Here is a 21,743-nt window from a genome sequence, read left to right as displayed (position 1 = left end):
ATGGACAATAAAAAGAAGAGCAAAATATAAGTAGAAATACAGCAATATAAATGTAAAGAGTAGAAAGCCAAAAGTAGTTATGTTAGCACTAAACATTTGAGTAGCAGTGAGGTAGATTGTATATTGCGCTTGGTGTTTAAAATATTGCACATACATGAATAAAAGTGTTTAATAGTGCAGTTGGTGCAGTCTGTGTGTGATGGTGAGCACGGCTCGAGTTCAACAGCCTGACAGCCTCAGGGAGGAAGCTGTTTCTGAGCCTGGTGGTTTTGCTCTGGATGCTCCTGAGCCGCCTGACTGAGGGGAAGGGCTGAAGCAGTCTGTGTGCGGGATGGGTGGAGTCCTTCATGATGCGGAGACCCCTTCCCCTGCACCGTGATGATGGAGGTCTGTTCTTCTCAGCAGCAGTGCAGCTGCCGTGCGATGCAGGTGTAGAGGACGCTCTACACCGCACAATGGTAGAAGCTCCTCAGAACAGAGCACCCAAGTCCAGCTCTCTGCAGCTTCCTGAGGAAGTAGAGGCTCTGGTGGGCCTTCCTGACCAGACGGGAAGTGTTGGCGCTCTGGGTGAGGTCTGTGGATATGTGCACACCCAGGTACCTGAAGCTGGAGACCACTTCCACAGCTGCTCCTCCGATGTGCAGGGGAGGGGGATGGCACTTGTCCCTCCTGAAATCCACCACCATCTCCTTGGTCTTCTTCACATTGATGCAGCGGTTGTTGTCTCTGCACCACTGCACCAGGTGTTCCACCTTCTCTCTGTATTTGGACTCATCATTGTTCGTGATGCATCCCACGACTGCTGTATCATCCACAAATTTCAGCTGGGGTGTCTCGCCGAGCAGTCATACGTCAGCAGAGTGAACAGGAGGGGGCTCAGCACACAGCCATGAGGCGAGCCAGTGCTGAGGGTGATGGAGAAGGAGATGGTGTTGTGGATCCTGACAGTCTGAGGTCGGTTGGTCAGGAAGTCCAGGACCCAGTTCCCCAGTGTGGAGCTCAGTCCAAGGCTTGTGCACCAGGGTCTGTGGGATGATGGTATTGAAGGCGGAGGAAAAGTCCAGGAAGAGCAGGCAGACATATGAGTTTCTGCTCTCCAGGTGGGTGAGGGCTGTGTGGACCACCGATGAGATGCTGTTAGCAGTAAAGCGGTTCTTCTTGTAGGTGTATTGGTGGGGGTCCACAGTGATGTCGATGGAGTCTTTGATGTGTGTCATGACCAGCCTCTCAAAGCACTTCATGATGCCAGGGTTAGAGCTATAGGTCGGTAGTCATTTAGGCCTGTCACTGTGGAGCACTTCATCAGTCCAGATGGAACTATATTTACTGATGGCGCTGATTCATCCTGAGCTTGGCTGAAGTTCACTGTCGAATCTGTGCAGCTGCTTTGTAGAAAAAGCAATTCAGAAACACTGGAAATGTGATTATTCTGTGTCTGTGGTCTGAGCCTCTCTGCTACTGTGGGATGGGATGTTTACGTGCCACAACATTTGGATTCTTACTGGAATAGTCAGGTAACTCATTTCCAGTTTATAAACAAAACAAACAAACAAAAAAAGGGGCCAAATTTTGATTTCTGAAAATCTGAGAATCTGTTGTGTCTCTCTGTGTTTGTGGGTTGCGTGGGTTCTCACAGTGCAAAGATATGCTGAGGTTAATTGGTGAGTGTGCTTGGTTGTCTGTCTCTGTGTAGCCCTGTAGACTGGTGACCTGTCCAGGGTGTCCCCTGCCTTCACCCTGAGTCAGCTGGGATAGACCACCTCACCCCGAGCCTAGCGAGGATTAAGCTGTGTATAGTTAAATGATGGATGGATGGATGGATGGATGTCTCCGCAGTCCGCTGTGTCTCTCCTCTCAGCTGTTCTCCACATGGCAGCAGCACCAACCAGGCAAAGCGTGTTAATGTATAGCATCTGGTTTGTTCACATTCGCACATCCCAGCTGCAAACATCACACTCTGAGTCTCCGATCATCATCTCAGCAGACTTTAATCATACATCGCTTTCTGCCACTCTCCCCACATTCTGCCAGTATGTGGACTGTCCAACCGGAGAAGGTGGGGCCTTGGACCTGCTGTGTACGGACACCGGGGATGCATATTACTTCGTTATTATTTTCTTGTACTTTCTTCTATGTTTTTGGATGCTGCTGTTTACAATAATTTCACAGGTAAATAAAGTATATTCTGTTCTATTAAAACAATTGTCTGGTAATATTCATTAATAAAGGAACAAAATGACTTGATGCAACCATAGACTGTATGTTACACTGTAAACAAATAACTATGTGGTTGGTCTCTTAAATTAAACCAAAGATTAGTCAGAAATTGGATCCATCTCACTTTGGTCTTCAGTTTCACCTAAAACACGCAACAAACAATCTTAGACTTTTCCTGCATCTGTTGGTGATGCACCTGAATACAGAGAGAACGACCTTTGGAGCAGCTCTACCGTCTCCGACAAGGATGTTATTTTTCCATCAGATAATATGTTTTTAATTTAGGTTCCCACCACACACACAGCAGAGCACCACAAAGTGTTAATCGATTAAATATGGATTTCACATTACCAGGGAATTACTGTGAAGTTAGTAGTGCTTTGCTATGAGATCGTTGGTCCTGCCTTGAACAGAACCTGGTGTCAGAATCTAACTGTAGACCTCAGACAGTTCAGACACTCAACATATATATCTTATGCCCTGCAGTCATCCAACACATCCCTGTACATATTGCACAAATATAAGGTTTGGCAGCTCATCTCTCAATCTTGCATGGTTCTCATCACTATACTTACTTTTAGTGTTCTTTGTAATTAAAGCTTCAAGTCAGTCGTCCCGTTGTGTTTGCTTTTACAAACGGACATGCCTCGCATGTGACTCCAAAGTGTGCTGGACTGGAGTTGCGACTTAATCATCATCCAGATGGTGGCGCCAAAAGCCCACATTTCTTAAAACATGTGCTGTTCTTCAAAAACCAAGCCTTCTTTTCATTTTAAACCTCCAAATTCTGACACTATTCATTGTGAGATATTATGTGCACTGAATCAAAAAGAATACATACTTACATTCAACAATTATTTTTAGTTATTTAAATATTAGCTTTCTTTATTTTTGTTTATCTATTCATTATATTAATTTGTATTTTTTATTATTAGCAATATTTCATTTCTAAGTGAAACCTGTCTGTCCTGTACAGACTGAATACACACCGAGAGACTGTTTATGCGTAAACTCCTCCTATCCTCGGTGGACAGCGGATGATGAATGATGCGCACTGTGCATCTGGCTGAGGACAGAGCGTGCGTTTCAGAAGGGCGCACACACTTACATCCGCACATACACAGACGGACACATACTATAGGATCCTCCCCTGTGTGAAGTGGAAATGGAGTTCAAATAGGCGCACCACCTAACCTCATGGACTAATCGCAGTGACTGTCGTTTTGGATTTCTGAACTTTACGCCCAGAAACACGCAGAAGAGAAAATGTGGAGATACGCGAACTTGTTCGCCTGTCTGCTGGTTTTGTGTAAAGATGCCTCCGCACAGAGCAAGGTAAGAAACTGCAAAACACTAACTTCTCACTGTAGGATTGTCATGCGTGATTGCATTTGAAAGCAAGTGTTTGTTCGGAGACAGACGTGTTTTATCATTTAATGACAACTCTTCCTTCGTTCTCTACCTGACCTCTTACCTGCATCATGTTCAGTGTAGCGGTGCCTCTGCTTCAGACAAATAAGTGACCTGAACAATACCCAACATTTTCCCAAAGCCAGACCTGTAAATTTACTGTCTAAGGCCGACAGATGGTTCGGGTTATGTGTCATTTTGATTCGAGGTAATCCTCCCAATGACGGCTTTTGTGTGACATGAGTATCCTAACCATGGGTGTTTGTAATTACACCTCCAGAGTGTACAGGCCTGGTGCCAGCAGAGTGTGGGAGAGATGGCACTCAGTGGGGTAATGGTAATATCTGGCTGTGCTTGTTTGTACAGCTGCTGGACCACAGTAACCCCTCACTCTCCCTCAGCCTAATCCAGCCACAGACACAGACTCCACACACATGCACACACACTGCTGTATGATAAAAACACATGTTCTCTACACATTACATGAAGACATGCAAGCGTTGTTGTCTATGTATGACTGAGTATGGTGTGTGAGTGTCAACAATTGTCTCTGGATACAATCAAGAGGGCCAAATCAGCAGCAGTGTGGGTCAGTGAGGAGTAAAACCCATCTGTAGTAGCAGTAGTAGGCCTATGAACCCAGTGTTCAGGGCAGCAGTTGAGATAGTAACATCCACTGTGAGGTCCAGCTCCAAATCTTACTGCTGCAGTCTGTGCTTCTATCTCTATCAACTGTTTGTGTTTGTCATTTTACTACTAAACTATGACTTTGCCCAAAAGGGAGCTCTATGAAAAGGATCTTTCCAGTTTGGTGTGGAGGAACATGCACTCAACCATGAGTTCAACTCCATCTAGTACCTCTGATGAAGTGGAAGCCTTTAAGCTACACAGCCTCAGTGTTGAACCTCTCAACAGTCAGGTTTCAAAATCTAATCTGATGCTTGAAAGCAGAAGAGCGCAGGCTATTACAGCTGCAAAGCCAGCACATGTAGAGCCACTGGAGTGCATATTTAGTAACAACCTTTTCATAAAGTTTACAAAGCCAAATCATAGTAACAATGCTGTAGCAGATCATCAGACAATAATGGCAATGTAATTTAATAATGCAATAATGTTTATAGGCGTGATCAGACTGAAACCATTACATTAGGACACAATGCCAAGTTAACATTAATTGCTTTTATGTGTGTGGCAAATCTTCAGGCCAGATGATTATTTTTTTGATAACTCATGCCTGTGATTTGCTTCTGCAGACAAAACTGACATGTAGAAGTACACCAAGACAACTCAAGTACAGTATAATACGCTTTTTTATTTAGCCCTCAGTTGTTTAGAAATGTGGAACAATTATTAAAGTTCAAGTTTTCTAATTCTTGATAAAACCATCCATTTGTTATCTGTACACCACTTTATACTCTGTAGGGTTGCTGGGGAGCTGGAGTCTATCCCAGCTGACTCAGGGTGGAGGCAGGTTCACCTGGACAAGTCGCCAGTCTATCACAGGCCCGCACAGAGACAGACAACCAAGCACCACACTCGTCAATTAACATCAGCATGTCTTTGGACTGTGAAAATAAATCCTACACACTTTCTAACAATTTATATATATATACACATATATAAAACAGATGCATTTTATGTTGTCTACATGTGGTGAGGATGTTCTGTGTGGACTTTGCATGTTCTCTCTGTGCAGCTTGGGACCTCTTCATGTTGTCCGGCTTCCTCCCACAGAGATTCTAACTTATCTGTAGGTGTGAATGTGTGTGTGCTTGGTTGTCTGTCTCTAAGTGTAGCCCTGTGATAGACTGGAGACCTGTCCAAGGTGTCCCCTGCCTTCACCCTGAGTTGGCTGGGATAGACTCCAGCCCTCTAACAGGATTAACTATTGGTTGTGGGGATGGTCAGACTTCATTTTGTGGAGGCTGTGGACCCCCAGGCCTCCCTCTGGTTATGCTCCTGGACTGCATATTTGGTCAAAAATTAGCTCTAACCGGAATCTAAAACAACAAGCATGGCTATATTGGAAATGATAATAGGCAGTTGGAGAGTGTGGTCATTGTCCAGAAATCACAGGTCTGTACTACATACAGTTACTGAGGTTGTTAACGCTACTTCTTCTGAAGGGCTTGGAGAGGTTGGCGGACAGTTTGGAGAAGAGGATCATGTCCGAACCGTCCACCCAGAGTTTTGTGAAAAACATTTCTTTGTCAACTACTGGTGGAATTGTGTACGTTGAGGTGCCTGGCCATAACCCTAACTGATCTGCCAGCATTCTCATCTATCCCTTGCCATCCATGTTTTCATGCCGCTTGAATAAAGCTGCATGTTAAGGTGATCTTTAGTAGTCAATACTGTACTGGTCACTGTGTGATCATTGTCCACTGAAGCCACACTGGACAGTGTTGTGGATTAACTCAGTGATGGATAATTTGTCACCAGTTAAACAGCTAAAAAACATTTTGTGCACAATTGGCTAAATTTAATCATCTTCTAGCCAGAGCAATAGAAATGAGGTTGTGAACATTTTCACTCAGTCAGAAAAGAAGATAATTTGCATGCTGCATTTGTATTTTTGTACCATAAGTTATAAAGTTTGCCTTATTCTGTTGTTACTGGCTCCCATCCTTGTAAAGGCGTGCTGGCATTGGTAATGTTAACAGTAATAAAAAGAGAATTGTTGAAGCGGGATTAAAAAATATATTTTTTAAAAATACAGCTATAATGTCAAGTCTTTTCAAAACTCCATCCAAATTGTGAAGATTGTCAGTTGTGTTTTAATAATATGGATATCTTTTTACTAATTTTGATTAACCAGAAACTAAACTAACCAAAAATTGATTTATTACATAGTATTTTTCATTATTATTTTTCATTGTCACTACGGTCAGGGTGGAAAACCATTTGCAACAGGCTTTTCAACAAAGCATGCACAAAATAGGGGCGTCCCAGTGGTCAGGGGTTAATGTGTCCTTTGTTGCATGTCATTCCCTATCTATCTCTCCCCTCATTTTTGTCATTCTTCCACTGTCAAATCAACCCCCCAAAAATGTGCCAAAAAAACAACCAAAAACAAAACAAAACTGATGCACACTCAAAAAAAAAATGCATGTTAAAGATTACTTCAGTACAGATGTCACATTAAGACTCATATTGGTGGTGGGCTTTGTAAAGACATCTATAACATGCTTTTGGCATCATAACACTATCCCTCATTGTGCAGTAGTGGTGTTACAGCTCCAGCCTCACTGCCACAGGAGACGCCCAGTTACTGTCACTGTGGCCAGACTGGTGGCACTGGCATTAATGAGAGACAAAGCCTGCAGAGAGGAGGGCACAGAGGGCACTAGAGGGTGGCGTGGGAACCAGCGCGTGCACCTGCTTTATGTTTTGGTTGTAAACAAACCCGAGGACAATCAGTGAAAGGTCAGATAGGGGGCAGGGAGAAGGAGACAGCAGACTGGATGCTCAGGCTGCCTCAGTGAGCCAGCAGGGTGCTGCATGGCACTCTGATGGTGGCAGAGATCAGATCCGATTAAACAGAAATGGAATTCCAGATGTTGTTAATGCTGTTAAGGTAACCTGTAGCCTTTGAGTGTGCATGAAATTACATTTTATCATGTCATGTTGTGTCAACAAGGCTTCATTTAATTGGGGGTGTCACATGCGGCCTGATGAAGAGTCAACATTATCAGTCTGCAGAGAGTCACGTCTCAGTGTTTGTGGTTAAAATACAAGGCTGCAAGCTGATTAGAAAGACTAATACCTCTTTAGGACTGAGGCAGTGACCTGAGGAGAAACCAGCTCTTGGCCTAAATGTGAGTGGGTCAACATTTGCCATACGTCCCAGGTGTGCAACCCTGCACATGATGAGGCTTTTATGAAGGTAACTTGGCTTGGCTTTGGTGCAAAACTGTGTTTTATTCTAGGCTTTTCTCTTAATCATAGATTTCAGTTCTTGTCTCTGAATATAGTTAAGAACTGCATCATTAAACAATCTGCATGAATGCTAGCTTCAGTGTGTGTGCTGTACAACAACTCTATTATCAGAATGTGTATGTGTCTGTGAAACAAGGGTCCTTAGCAAATTATCTTAGAACATAGTCCTGCTTCTATTACGGAGTGATTTAGGGTACACTTTACTTGTATTGTTCACTTTTCTGTTCTCAAGATTACTGTTTTGACAAAGTTTTGGCCCTCTTCTCACAACATGCAGGTTCATTTGTCCTTGGGAGTAATACATACAAGCATTCAGCATACAAGATTCAGATTATGCCTATTTGTTCTGATTTCTGGTATTTAAAGTTTCATCACATCTTTCTCAGGTCATGTGGACTTCAACATTTTACAGACCTGGGCATGCAAAAACTGACTTCTGCAATCCTCTAAAGCAACATTAGTGGTCACCACTAAAGCTCTTTATGTTTTTTTTTGTCAGAGGTGAGATAGAAAAGGCATTTTTCTGATGTCAACATGTTTTTCTTACAAGGTATTGCACTGCATGTGGTGCTGTTGCCTTGAAATCAGAAGAATTACATGGGTATTGCATGATTTTGCAACTCATGATTTATGTCTATTTCCAGCATTCATTATCAGTGTAGAAACTAATGTGCTGTGTTTGTAGCAACATAATTGTGCAGAGGTTGGGGTGGTAGATAGATGTTTAGTGCATCTTATTTTCATGTGAGATACCCATCAGTTTCCATCCATTCATTATTAATAAGAATCTTTCCCATTTTGAAAAGGAAGAGTTTGATATTTTTGGAAATACGCTGATTTGCTTTCTTGCCGCTAATTAAACAAAAGGATTGATAGCACTCGTATGTTTGCACAGTAAATATAACTGACTACCATTGTGGTTGGAGGTTAAGGGATAGACTATTTTGTGGCCAGCTGCACTGACTTGTTGGTGTCCCCACTGATTGCTTGGAAAGCTCATATGACACAACTAACCGCATGTGGCCAAGAACTCCCTGTAAAATCACAATATGTGAAAAAAAAATCGAAGTGCTAATTAGTAAACCATAGACAGTCGGCAGAGAGCCAGTGTTGATCTGTTTCCAGATGCACATCCTGGTGGTGAATTTGTATTTAAAAGAAAGATACTGTATCAATCTCAGCAAAAAAAAAATGTTTAATACTTTCCCTTACTTTGTAAAGCATGCTTGCATTAGTATAGTTTCATTGTCATGGCTCTAACTACACCATATTATGGAGCCACCAGGGGTCATATGGTATGAAAGATTTATGTGGAAATCTGTGCATTTATGCAATAATAAACATTGGATTGCTAAACCACGTGCACAGATTGACAGAGTTGTTTTGCTTTAATCTAGAGGCCCATCTAAAGATTGGAATCTATGGAAATTATATTGCTAGTGATGTCTTCAGCTGCTGTTCTCCTCTCTCCAGCTTACACTGTACAGCGTAGACCAAATAATGCACTGTAGCAACAAGAATTTAATGGATTATTTGCTTTGTTCAATAAATTTTTTTTTAATTGAGCAAAATATTTGGGTCACTGAGGTGTAATAAACTCTGCAGCTTTTTATCAGCTCTACTAAACAGTTGTTGAAAGAAATGTTCCAGGGACTGTCATTGGCAAGATTGATTATTCCATTTGTGGTTGAGGTCACAAAACACACACGAATAATTAGCTAAGTGTTTTTTTGTTCTGTTCAGTTTTGTTTTTTTTGTGTGCATATGAATGAGCAGCTTATGTACGTGGATTTTAAGAGGGAGCAGTAGTGTCCTGGCCTTCAGTACACTGGGACAAATCTCCGTGGGCCGTCACAATGGTGGATCAGTGGACCTTCAAAAAGTCCCTAGACTTTCTACTGGCCCTGTCATTCGGGGTGTACATGACAGTGTGCTGCATGCGTGTTCATATGTAATCAACTCTCACTGACTTGATCTGGGCACATACTCCCTCAGTGTGAAAATGTGTAAAAATCCTGTTTAGTGGTTTTTCCAGAGTTCTTTGTTGTTGTTGTGTCGACAAAGTGAACATTGACAAAAGTTATTCTTTAACACATTTAGTAAATAATTTAAGGACAATATGTGTCAGACATGCTTTCATTTTTGTAGCTTTGTGTGCTGCAATGACTGAAAGGTTCAGAGGGTATCTGGCCACATAAACAGACCCAGCAGGAATGTAGATGTGTACCCCCAAAATCAGCGAGTGCTTGATACACTTTGTGTTCAGCTAATTAACATCCCTGTGCTAATGCCAGCAGTTTTGTCTGAGTCACCGACCTCATGGTTCATCTCCAGACTTGAAGGCTTTAAAAAAAATTCCTTCTTTGTACAAGTTAATCTTAACAGTGGCACAGTAAGACTGTTTATCATAAGCACCACTAATTAGATTAAAAATCAGGCGGACTCTTTGGACTGGAATGTGGGCCCTGCATTTGGTCTTGACTGACCTTCACAAGAGAGGATGTGGATTTTAAAGAGATAGTCCATTCTTTAAAATCAAAAGCTTGATGGGCTTATGACTGATGAGAATTTAAGGTGCCTTATTGTGCATTTGTGGGAAAATACTTTAAAACAGCAGTTTGAGGAAGGCTGGAACATACAGCTGAGTATACTCACCTTGTGTACTATAAAGTTGTCCCAGTGATTACCAGCTGGCAGAGCACTAAAAGGGGAGGATATCCTTGTTTATATGGACACGGCTGCAGATACAACAGACCAGTGCTACCGAAACACTGACTTAAACTCTGCGGCTAATGAATGCAGCGGCCTTTGTGTAGCACATTGTGTGTTTTTAACAATCCTGAGCACAAATGGGGTTTCACTTCATCACTGTCAGGGCGTGTTAGCTGTTAAAGACTGCAGCGGTTGATCTAATAGAGCTCTCTGCGGCATGCAGGCTCTTTTCCTCCCATTGTGCAGACATGAGTTCACGTTTGAGCTGTGTACTTTTTGACCTGAAACTTGACTGCACTTGAGAGGTCAAAGCCAAAGACTCAAAGCTCAAAGCATGCGTTAAATACTCTGTACTCTTAATTATTAGCACTCTTAATTGTGTTGCTTGTTCTCATGCTGGTAGGTCAGCTTGGCATGAGATGCTGGATGGTCAGTTAGGCATACCAGCACATATGATTTGACAGGAGGAGGAAGCAGCTGCTCTGACTGGCAGAATGATTTGGATTTTTCACGATGAGCTGCTGCCAGATCGCTCTCCTGCAAAAAAGCATGCAGAGTAATAGCTTAGTCCTTTTTGACTAGACATGAAGTACCAACGCAAATCTGGTTGGAATTTCTGTGACTTCCCCAACTTAAAGCACCGTAAGCTGATGTTGCTATGCAGCAGTTGGGGTTTGGCTGGGGCTGAACAATGCAGCTCAGCAGAGCCATAGGCATAGGCTCCACTAAAGAAGTTTAATCTGCTAATCCACTCTGTTTTCATGTGGCTGTAGCATTTGTCAACCTGCTGCCTTTTCGCTTGACATGGGTCAGGATTGGCTCGGCTCTGCACACAGGAGTCCTGCCCCGTATCAGACCCCCTTCCAATATGTCTGCTGCAGTGGAGGGGAAAGCACACCTCCTTCCCTCCACATCTTCACCATCACTCAGCCTGCATTCCTTCACTAATGAGCCTCCACCTCCTCCACCACTCCTCCCCCCATATCTTCACTAAGCCTGCAGCTGTACTGCCAAAAAAACAAAAATGTGTCAAAATTCTAACTATGAAAACCTATTAAATAATATACCATCAAACATAACATTGCCAAATCAGAAAGCGACATCTCTAAATACAGCATTTCATTTCTGGCATGACCATATAAATTGCAGAATATACAAATCTTTTTATAAATCATTTCCTGCACAATTGGTTGGTTGATTTAAAAAACAAAAATCCTACATTTCTCATAATTTAACAATTAGCACCCCCCCCCCTTACATATTTGTAACTCTGTGAGCCAAGTTTGTAAAAACTTTATGTAATCAGTTTTCAGACTACATCAGTATGACATCACCACTGTCAGTTTCTCTTGACAAAGCTCCTCCAGAGCTGCATAGAAACACCTTTACAGACTGATTTGTCTGCACTTGTCACTGTGCACAAAAATTTCAAAGCATGCAGTCAAAACAGTTTGGACTTCGTAAAGATTTTCTGTAAGAGTTTGCCTTGAACATTTTTCTGTAATTCTCGAAGAAAGCTCTTGTACAAAGAATCACCACAGACAAAAGGTCACCACTAAGGAGAACATCTGCAAAGATATTGGTTTGTAGGGTCCCAGGGTACAATCCTACCTAAAAGCTTCAGTCATTTGAGGACAGGGCCACAGTTCATTAATGAAGAATCTCTGTGAAATGATACCACATGTGCGTCTGTCCTGTGGTTTATTGAGAGTCCTAAATCTTACCGAACAGAGATGACAGCCTGAACATCCTCCCAACACATGATCCAAAGTCGGGATTCTGAATGTTAGGTTCAAATCAAGAGTTATACCGAGTGAGAAACACGGTTGTAACCAATGCAAATACAAAATTATTTGCATTTACAACTCGCAACATGCGAACATGCAAGATGTGACAATACATTTCATAGGTATAGATGACTTACAATGGTTCATCCTATTTTGAGGGCATCTGCTCAGTGAAGTTTGCATCAGTCTGCTGCCATTTCTTTTAAATGTCTGGGAATTTCAGCATACAGGTCTTCTTATCAATCACAGTTTAAATTTTTTTTTTTCAAACTTTTTCTTTCCAAAGTAACAAGCTAAAAGTATTCTTGCCATGTTTGTGTGGCTCCTCTGACTGATCTCAAAACCCAGCAAATAAAACTCTAGTTCTCTCTGTGTGTCCATTCTGTATTTCTCTGTTTTCCTCTTGTCTCTTTTCATTTATTAACTGGAAAAATTAGCATCCTATTGCATCTTTGCACTGACTTCAGGATCATGCCACCTCTAAAGATGGCTTGCTGTTAGTCTGAACACACCTTTGTTCACATCAGTCACATAAGGCAGCTGTAAAGGGCCATTTCAAAGAATGTTAGTGTTTTAAACTAGCACCTGTTTTACTGTGAAATAAGGCATGATAGATTTGAATGGCCAGCAGAACTCAGTCTGCCAACTCACCGTTGCTGCCTGAACATTTCATGAAATATGCAGTAAATCTCTGTAACTGAATTCTTGTGTGAAAGTTATCTCCACCTTATGTCAGGTTGCACTTTTCTCAGATAGTACACGTGTGGAATGTCTGCTTAGGCTGCCATGCATTGCTTCTTGTTTATTAAGTAAGCCATGGCCATGGCCTGCCAAATCGTCTGTCATCACACACAGCAGCCAAAAGCCAGCTGGTGATGCAGCTGAATGAGTTATGTTTGTCTCTGAGGCTTTCTTCTGAGTCACACCAGCTAACATTCAAAAGAGGGGAAGCATGTGGTTATTTTTCAAGATCACTTTCCTTCCCTTGCTTTTGTTTCGCTACAATAAAAAAATGGATTTACTATTCATGGAAGACTAACTGGGGTTAGGCCAATGGAACAGATGACTGGAAAAACTCAGGATTCACTGGTAGAGGAAGGAACAGCAGAGCTGAAGATATACCTTCAGAAACATTTTATGGGTTTGGACAAATACACAGTGCTGTCAAGATCATTGTTGTCCTAGTGTTAAGTTTTCCCAGAAGTCTGAGTCTGTTTGTTTAGAATAAAACCATACTTGGGACACATTTCCACATCATACATCTAAGAGGTACTTACATGCAGAAACAAAATGTTACACATGACATCACAGAAAAGGCTTTAGAAAATATTTTCTTTGGATCTGAGAAAGAGTTCATGTTCTGTGTTCTAGATCTTTGGGGAGACCGAGCCTGTTCGGATGACTTCAGAAGGCTCAGACTGCCGGTGTAAGTGCATCATGCGCCCTCTAAGCAAGGACGCCTGCCTCCGGCTGCGGAGCGGCAGTGTACGTGTGGAGGACTTCTACACAGTGGAGACGGTGAGCTCTGGATCAGACTGTAAGTGTTCGTGCACGGCCCCGCCATCCTCTCTCAACCCCTGTGAAAATGAGTGGAAGATGGAGAAGCTGAAGAAACAGGCCCCTGAGTTACTAAAGGTGAGTGGATGTAGCTTAAAGGCATTATGCAAAAGAATTTATGTGATCATAGGAAATTTTAAATGATTTTGATGCCATCCGTTTTCGTTTGTAGAGAAAATAGACAATGTAAGGATCTGCATATGTTGAGTCTTTTTGTTGCTGAGCAGCAAAGCCCACTTATAATTTCGCCAACAGCCTTACCAGTAATCATAATTTTTTTTATATAGCACATTTAAAACAACAAAAGTTGAGCGCAACCAAGCTCGGGGAGGGCAGTCATCTGCCTCAACTGGTTGTGGTGCAGGGAGAACAGAGAGACTAAAGATGAGCAGTGAGAAACAGACAAGAGAACAAAAAACACTGAGCAGGCTGGTGAAGCCATGACCACAGATTAGAAACATGCAGCTCTAGAGGCAGGGATCTATGTAGTAAAGCAGTGGAGAGCAGGAATACCCTCAGAAAATGTCAGGGCAACATTCCAATGATAAGGTTTCTTTTGTGCAAGTGGAAATGGTGGTTGAATTGTGCTCTGGCTAAATTGAATATTATTTATTATTGCCAAATTTAGGCCAGTAGTTGCTGAGGTTTGCTGTTTTTTGCTCTCAACTGTATAAACCACTGCTCATATGACTAAAAAAATCTATCTGAAATGGTAACTATTTAATAAGTTGAGTTCCAGCTGCCTTTTATCAACATGGACCAAATAACTGGAGGTTTGAGCTGATAATTGAACAATACTGAACAATACAAGTAAGCTGAAAACACAATGTGTTTTAGGAAATTGTGCTGGATATTTTATCTTTTTTAAATTTTTTTTACATTTTGTTTTAAAAAATCTATAAAACGATTGCCTTGGAAATAATCACATTACATACAAATTGAAATGGAGTGTTACAGCAGGAAATATGATAAGGTTAGGAAAAGGTTGACACAATACACAAAAAAGTAAGAAATAACAAAAGAACACAAAAAATGTAATTAATGACCTAGGATTACGTATGTGCACTTTATTTGTTTTTGAAATTAAACTTAAAGTATAGTAATCAGCGAAACATCCCACCAATTCTTTATCATTCTTTAACAAGTTTTGCGAACACATCAGCACACCTTTGCACATACCTAAAGCACACGTTCATTGTTCACAAGCAGGAGATGCACACTATGTACCATATGAAACAAAAGCTGGTTCCAGATGTTTAATATAAATTAAGTCAATATGTCTCTGAATGTAGCTTAAACAGAGAGCACTGAACTGGCAGTGTGGATGTCAATAGCGGCAATTAGTGTAAATGTCTTGGAGGGTACTTAAGATATTACTGCTGTTAAACACTGTCATATAAAGCTGTCAGCTATATATTCAGGTGGTGATGAAATAATGCTAGTTCATCTTCTTTTATGGCAGCTCCAATCCATGGTGGACCTCCTCGAGGGAACTCTTTACAGCATGGATCTATTGAAAGTCCACTCCTACATTAACAAAGTGATGTCGCAGATGAACACCCTGGAAGAGGTAGGAATAAAACACACCCTTATATCATTTTAATCAAAAAGCTGGTCAGAGACAAGGCACTTGGAAGAGGCTTTTTTTTCTTGAACAATAACTATTGTAATGGTTGTGATATTGCAGACAATCAAGACAAACCTTACACGAGAGAATGAGTTTGTTCGGGACAGCATGATGAGCCTCACCAACCAGTTTAAGAGATATGAGAACTATTCCAACATTATGATGAGTATCAAGAAGGAGATCTCAAGTCTCAGCTTGCAGCTGCTACAGAAAGACTCCTCTGAGAGCAAAGCACAGGTAAGGAGCAACATACTCTGAATTAAAGCTTTCTGTTTCAAGCATCCTGTTGCGGTTTCAGTTCAAAGAGAGGGAGGACCCAACACAGGACACAGGAGGCAGGTTTGACAAACAAAAAGTAAGCTTTACTGTGCTTAAGCTGATGCAATTTACCAAAAATACAGCAGGTTAACAAAAAAAGAGGCAGCTATTAAAGAACAGTAAAAACTAGGACCACATGGCACAGAGTACAGAGATGAGGAGCATAGCAAGGAAACACAGGCAAAGTACACTGACAAACTGATAACTGAGGGTACGTCCACAGTAAGATGCTCCATTCAAACAAGCATTTAAAGACAGAACCAAACCAACATGCCAAAAAATGGATAGCACTGCTGGACATGAGAAATGTTGCAAATCCCTAAAATACCAGTTTGCCTCCTGCCCATGTAGGCAGCAGTAGCATGATGAAAAGGGGAGTTTAGTAACTACTAGCACAAACAGCAAGATAAATAAGGCTGATGTATTTGTCTTGTTTCAGAAAAGGGTCACATAATAGAAGCATGAGGAATCATGGAAGGACATGCAGTAGTCTCACCATAGCTAGACCATTCTCAAGCACTGACATGGTGCTGTGTAGAATGGTCTGGCTGCACCTCATTATTATTCTGGTGTTGTAGCAAAAAAAGACTCTGGTGTGGTGGTGTTTAATTAAATTAATAACAGAATGCACCAATGATGTTTATTCAAAATAGTTTTTGGGGAATCGTTTTGGTGAAACATTTGCTTGCAGGGCACTGTCTTTACAATAGATAATTCCCCAAAATTTAGCAGGGCTGCCTTACTGCATGATCCAAAACTTGAAATTTTCAGTGTATGCTGCTGGCACCAAGGTTGTTGTTGCTGTTTCCTATAGCAAAAAGGATTTTTAAAATGGCAGCTTGTATATAGCAGAAGGGGAGAAGAAAGTAGTGTGAAATGTGTGGCCAGTAGCAGGTTCACACCAACAACCTACAATCTGTTAAGTCAGACCAGAAACATAGATGTCCATTGAAACAACTGGCCAATGGCAGGCTTATACCTGCAACCTACATCCGGTTAGTCAAACCACTTCAGTTGTGACTCGGAATCTGTGTGTTTTTTTGGGGGTTTCTTTGCCTTTCAAACCCAATGGCAAAGCTTTGGGGTACAGAGGCTTAAAATCTTTGGTTCTGTCCAAGATCAGTGCTGCTCATGGTTACCTGTTGTCAGTAAAAGAAAAAAAAAAACTCACCTTCTCAGCACCAAATGGCTAGCCGTTGAACATCTGAACATAATGTCGCATTCAGATATTAAAGGAACAGCTATTTCCCACAGTAGCTGGTAGAGACCAAAACCCAGAGTAAATATCATTGTTCATGATTTGGTGTGATTTGGTGTGATTTGATGTACATTTTTCGAAATTTATAATCATAGTTTTGGCATATTGTAAAATTCTATAATTTATGTGATATCTGTTGATGTGTGATTACCTTGTGTTCCTTCAAGCAACATTATCAAGAATAATTATTATTTGACCGAATCACGAAAAAAGCTTAGTTCTTAGTTAAAGAACACTGTGAATGTTGCTTATACAGCTGTATATTCTTTGGTTTTCTCTCCTTCTTATTGGTAGTGGTGGTGTTTTGGACTCAGTCTTGAAGCACCACAAGCTAAACGCACACTTTCACAAACACAGTCAGCATACAAAACTCACAAGCCAGCATTGCCAACTGCCCTGACAACCTAAATGTCTTCACAGGACACTAATGATGAGAAAGCCAAGGAGACTGTAAAAATACCCAACAAAAAGACCCCTGCAGCCAAATCCCCTCCCAAACCACCCAAAGAAAAGGTCATCAAGCCCAAGAAAGAGGTCATCAAACCTGGAAAACCGGCCAAGCCTGACCCTACAGCCAAAGCCAAGGTGGTTGGCCACCAGCCTGGTGTAGTGAGAGGCATCACATACTACAAGGCTTCCAAAAATGACGAGGATGAGCACAGAGGAGGTGAGAGTTTTCAGCTTGGTTTGGACACTCTGTATACTATCCCAACAGTGTTGTGTTCATAGAAAGCCACCCTCTATGAGCTAAAGCAAACAGTATGCTCACACTTTAGCTGAGTTTGCACTCCCATCTGTGTGCGATCATCTGTGTGTGATCCACTGTGGGTGTTGAAAATGATCCAAATTAGTTTCTTAAGCAGTCTTATCTGACTCCACGTGACACCTTTGCTGGATCAGAACCAGCCAGCAGCCATAGAATCATAGAACCAGAGCTTTTATTACTTTGATTTAGTTTCCAACAGAGAACAGTATAAAGTTTTCCTTAGGATGTTGTTTTACACAAGTGTGAGATAAGGCTGTAATTGTGTTGCAAACTTTCCATTTAAGTGTGAGGCAATAAAACAGGGAATCCAGTGCTGTGTGGCACACAAAATCCCCACAATAAAAGAATTATTCTATTGTTGTTTTTAGCAAAGCTGCTCTAGTCAGTGCGCACTTGGATTGTTGGTGGATTCAACGAACAGGAAACGCAAATCTTTTATTGGCAAAATACATGGAGCTGAAGGAATGCTGTCTCAATGCAGTGCTGCCATGTCCATGACATGCCTCAGCGTCACTCCTCACAATAATGTGTGGGGACCCTCACCAACGCAGAGAAAACATTTCCTGACTCCTTCCAATCCTCTTTAAGTCTAGTTGAATGAATAGGTATGCTGCGTTTGTACAGGGCACACGCACATAACGCTGTCAGACCGTGTGTTCTGCCATGTATGTGAATCAGTGAGGGTCCAGCCACCCTTGTGAAATCATTGAAACTGTTCGGCTGCATTTCCATAATCTGGACCTCTATTCAGCCTGGGAGGGTTGATGCATCTTGATGCTTTAATGCATCTCATCAAATTTAGCTACAGTGACAAACATATTTACTGGGAGCTGCCAGTATTAGCAGTATTTGAATCAGTAATCATGCAGCTGCACTGTAGAATGCCTCTAGAAAAAACTGTGCTTCAAAACAGAAACCCTACAAAGTACCGATCATGCTGAAGGATAGACATAGACACAGACTGCATGCACTTGCATACAATAATCAGGGGTATGAAAGCATGATAGCAACCTCCTAACTGCAAGAGGAAAAGCTGCTTCATTTGTTGTGCTTGGCTGAAAAACGTTAAAAAGTAAACAAATAAATAAATATTTAAAAGGAAAAAAATAGTGGGTGCAACTACCTAACAAGAGCAGGATCAAAACTGCGAAATGCAACAGGGTTATAGCTTACATTCAAATGTTAAACTTCGGACCGCAGAAGTGCATCTGCACAGAATTGAAACAGGATTAAATGTCGGTCACAAGACCTTGCAGACATGCAAACACAGAATTTCTAAATTCTATTCCAAGGTGCTTACAAAGTCTAAAAATGTTGCATAACCGTTGCATGTTATCATCGTGCTGAAAGGTGAAGTGCACATGGCACGTTGAAGCACAGGGAGGACAAAACATCAGACAGGCAGAGGTGAGCTGGAACAATAAGTAGTCCAAAATAAATGTCAGTATTATCTACCCTACAAAATCACACAGAAACTCCCAACTACCATACATCCATCAACTAAGACCATTGTGCGTTGTGACCTGACTCTGTTCCAAGAAGAAGAACAAGACAATAAAATATTTGATCATGTTTCAGTGTTTATCTCTCATTTCATCACAAATCTAATCTGAGAATCCACCTCCTCGTATACCACATAAAAGATTATTTCTAGGAGCTTCAGTAAAAAAACAACTTGACTTCTCTTTTAGGCTCTTCGAAATGTTTCACTTGTCAGCCAGGAGGCAAAATGTCTTCCATAAACTAAAAAGAAGTCCAGTTGCTTTTATCTAAAGCTTCTAGGATTACCATGATCTCGGTGACGGAGAATCTAAACAGACACAAATCAGTTTCCTCTATAGGTGCCAGTGATGGCTTCCTGAACATAGCGTTTTCCTAATACATTTTTTATGAGACAAAAAACTTAAATTTTTAAGTATTCTTCTGCTTCTAGCAGGATTCTAGCTGGATTATAAATGAAATGACAAAAACAACAATACAAAACGGTTAAGCATGTAGTCATGGAGAGAGCTGGTGCTTTCTGACATACATCCATAAGTGTAGATTGATAAGTAATCATGGAAGGCAAATGCAGCTCTGACAACTGTATAAGCAAATACAAACTCCCTTTGTAAAATATCCATCCATCCATTATCTATACACCACTTAATCCTCACTAGGGTCGCGGGGGGGCTGGAGCCTATCCCAGCTGACTTAGGGTGAAAGCAGGGGACACCCTGGACAGGTCACCGGTCTGTCACAGGGCTACACTTAGGGACAGACAACCAAGCACACTCACCTTTGAACAATTTAGAATCACCAATTAACCTCACCTTTTTGGACCTGTGGGAGGAAGCCGGAGAACCCGGAGAGAACCCAGAGAGAACCTTGCAGCCCTTTGTAAAATATCAAATGCTGAAAGTGGAAATTGTTAACAGTAATGGTAAGCGTTAAAGAACAGACATACAGTCAAAGCAGGCAAAACAACCTGCATGGCCTTTAAAACCGGCTTAATTAACTTCATATCATTTTCAAAATGTTTTAAAGAGGTCTTTGATCTACATTGTAGTAAAGTAACAAAATAAGTAAGGTATGTATCCCATCTGTTTTACAAAACACAGATGAATGTCCTGTCTGTTAATAATTAGCTGATGTCCTCTTCATTTTACATTTCTCAGCCACGGCTACAATAACTAACCGATTTAGCTTTCTAGTTTGGTTTGAGAATTTGTGTTTCACCTAATTTGAGGAACAATTTAAAAAATCTTGAAATGCTGAACAGCTTTCTGAAAACCAGAACTGTAAAATGTCTCAACTCTTCTCTGAATATTGTTTCCTTGAGCCCTCATCATGTACACGTGTTCAGTCTGCATTTCTGGGAGATGCTCTGCTTATGTAGCACTGCTGTAATCTCCCTACATCTGTCTGGCAGTGCACACCATCAGCATATGAGGAGCAGACAGAGAGTGCCTTTGATACAGACTGCTGACTTTTTACCAAAAAAACCACAAGAGTCTACTGAAGCCTGAATCTAGAAAGAAGGAGCAAGAGTTTGAGTATGAGCTTTTTTTTTTTCTTTTTTTTTAAAATAATCAAATAAACATTTAGTAAATTTAATCCAAAACCTCTCCAACAGTATCTTGACATTCACAGGGTGCTAAAGGCCTCAATATGCTTCAGGCGATTTAGATCATACAACATGCTGTCCAACCACATCTAAAGGTAAAAGTGTTTATGCCTGTTCTAAATGGCCACAGTGAGAGCCTGCCGTTATAAACAGGATAAGAGTATAGAGGATGAAAAAGTGAAATAAATGAATAATTAACTGCACACATTAATTAATTAGAAAAACATTTTAGTCATAAAAAGCACATAAATAAAGAAATCCGTTGTATTTATTTCTACATCTCCACATCTCCATCAACTTTTTCTGAGGCTATTTTTTAAAATCTGCTTTTTTTAAATTAATGCATTTTTCCCCATGTGTTTCTTCATACATTTTTATCTATCTAAGTTTCCATTCATTTATATATTTACGTATTACTATGTCTATATGTTTATAAGATAGGAGGGGCTAACCTCTCTGAGTCATTGCATGTAGTTAATGGAGCGCTTCTGGCTGGTTCTCCCTGCCACACAGTCCTGCTTTAGACTAATGTTAGGACCACCTACCCAATTGATATATAGATAAAGAAATACATGAATAAATAAAGAAAGAAGTTGAAAAGGAAGAACCCAATAGTCTGTGGAAACGATCCACTCCACTTTTTATAAAATTGTTAGCCAAAGATTAGCCTTGGTAAAGGATGTGCTCTCTTTGCCCTTCCTGTGTTTTTATGTATAATACTAATTGCATTCTTCTATATGTTCACTTTGATTTCATTATTTAATTTAAGCTATTTTTTGTAGGATGCAATAAAGTTTACAAATGGGAATAACGAAACTGCATGCCAAGTCAATCATTGTGTTGCGCTGGACTGTACACATGAAAAGTGACAGAAGTAGCAGTGCATCTTTGCATACCTCACTGTCACTGTTTGAAGAGGGTATGTTGAATTTTCTGTTTCAGAAAGTTCCAAGAATTGTCAGACCATTCACTGAATCACAACAACTAACATTACACAATGCTACATGGTGCTGTGTAGCACGACAGCAAATAATTCATCTTCTGAA

At 41.0% G+C, this 21,743-nt stretch overlaps 1 protein-coding gene and 1 long non-coding RNA gene across 2 annotated transcripts in view; one reads left to right on the top strand and one right to left on the bottom strand.

Annotated features, from left to right (window-relative positions):
* Positions 1-3,398, bottom strand: part of LOC103367079 (uncharacterized) — a 19,176-nt gene extending 15,778 nt beyond the window's left edge. Inside the window, exon 1 of the long non-coding RNA XR_520705.1 lies at positions 3,318-3,398. This is a non-coding gene — a long non-coding RNA (uncharacterized LOC103367079). The remainder of the gene's footprint in view (positions 1-3,317) is intronic.
* Positions 3,264-21,743, top strand: part of olfml2a (olfactomedin-like 2A) — a 26,171-nt gene continuing 7,691 nt past the window's right edge. The window contains exons 1-5 of the mRNA XM_008294996.1: positions 3,264-3,552; positions 13,437-13,700; positions 15,085-15,192; positions 15,310-15,486; positions 17,246-17,492. Of these exons, the coding sequence (XP_008293218.1) occupies positions 3,484-3,552; positions 13,437-13,700; positions 15,085-15,192; positions 15,310-15,486; positions 17,246-17,492 (865 nt within the window). The 5' untranslated portion in view covers positions 3,264-3,483. The remainder of the gene's footprint in view (positions 3,553-13,436; positions 13,701-15,084; positions 15,193-15,309; positions 15,487-17,245; positions 17,493-21,743) is intronic.

This window comes from Stegastes partitus, unplaced genomic scaffold (assembly GCF_000690725.1).
Source record: "Stegastes partitus isolate 25-593 unplaced genomic scaffold, Stegastes_partitus-1.0.2 Scaffold1013, whole genome shotgun sequence".
NCBI lineage: Eukaryota > Metazoa > Chordata > Actinopteri > Pomacentridae > Stegastes > Stegastes partitus.
This window is presented reverse-complemented; position numbering and strand designations above follow the sequence as displayed.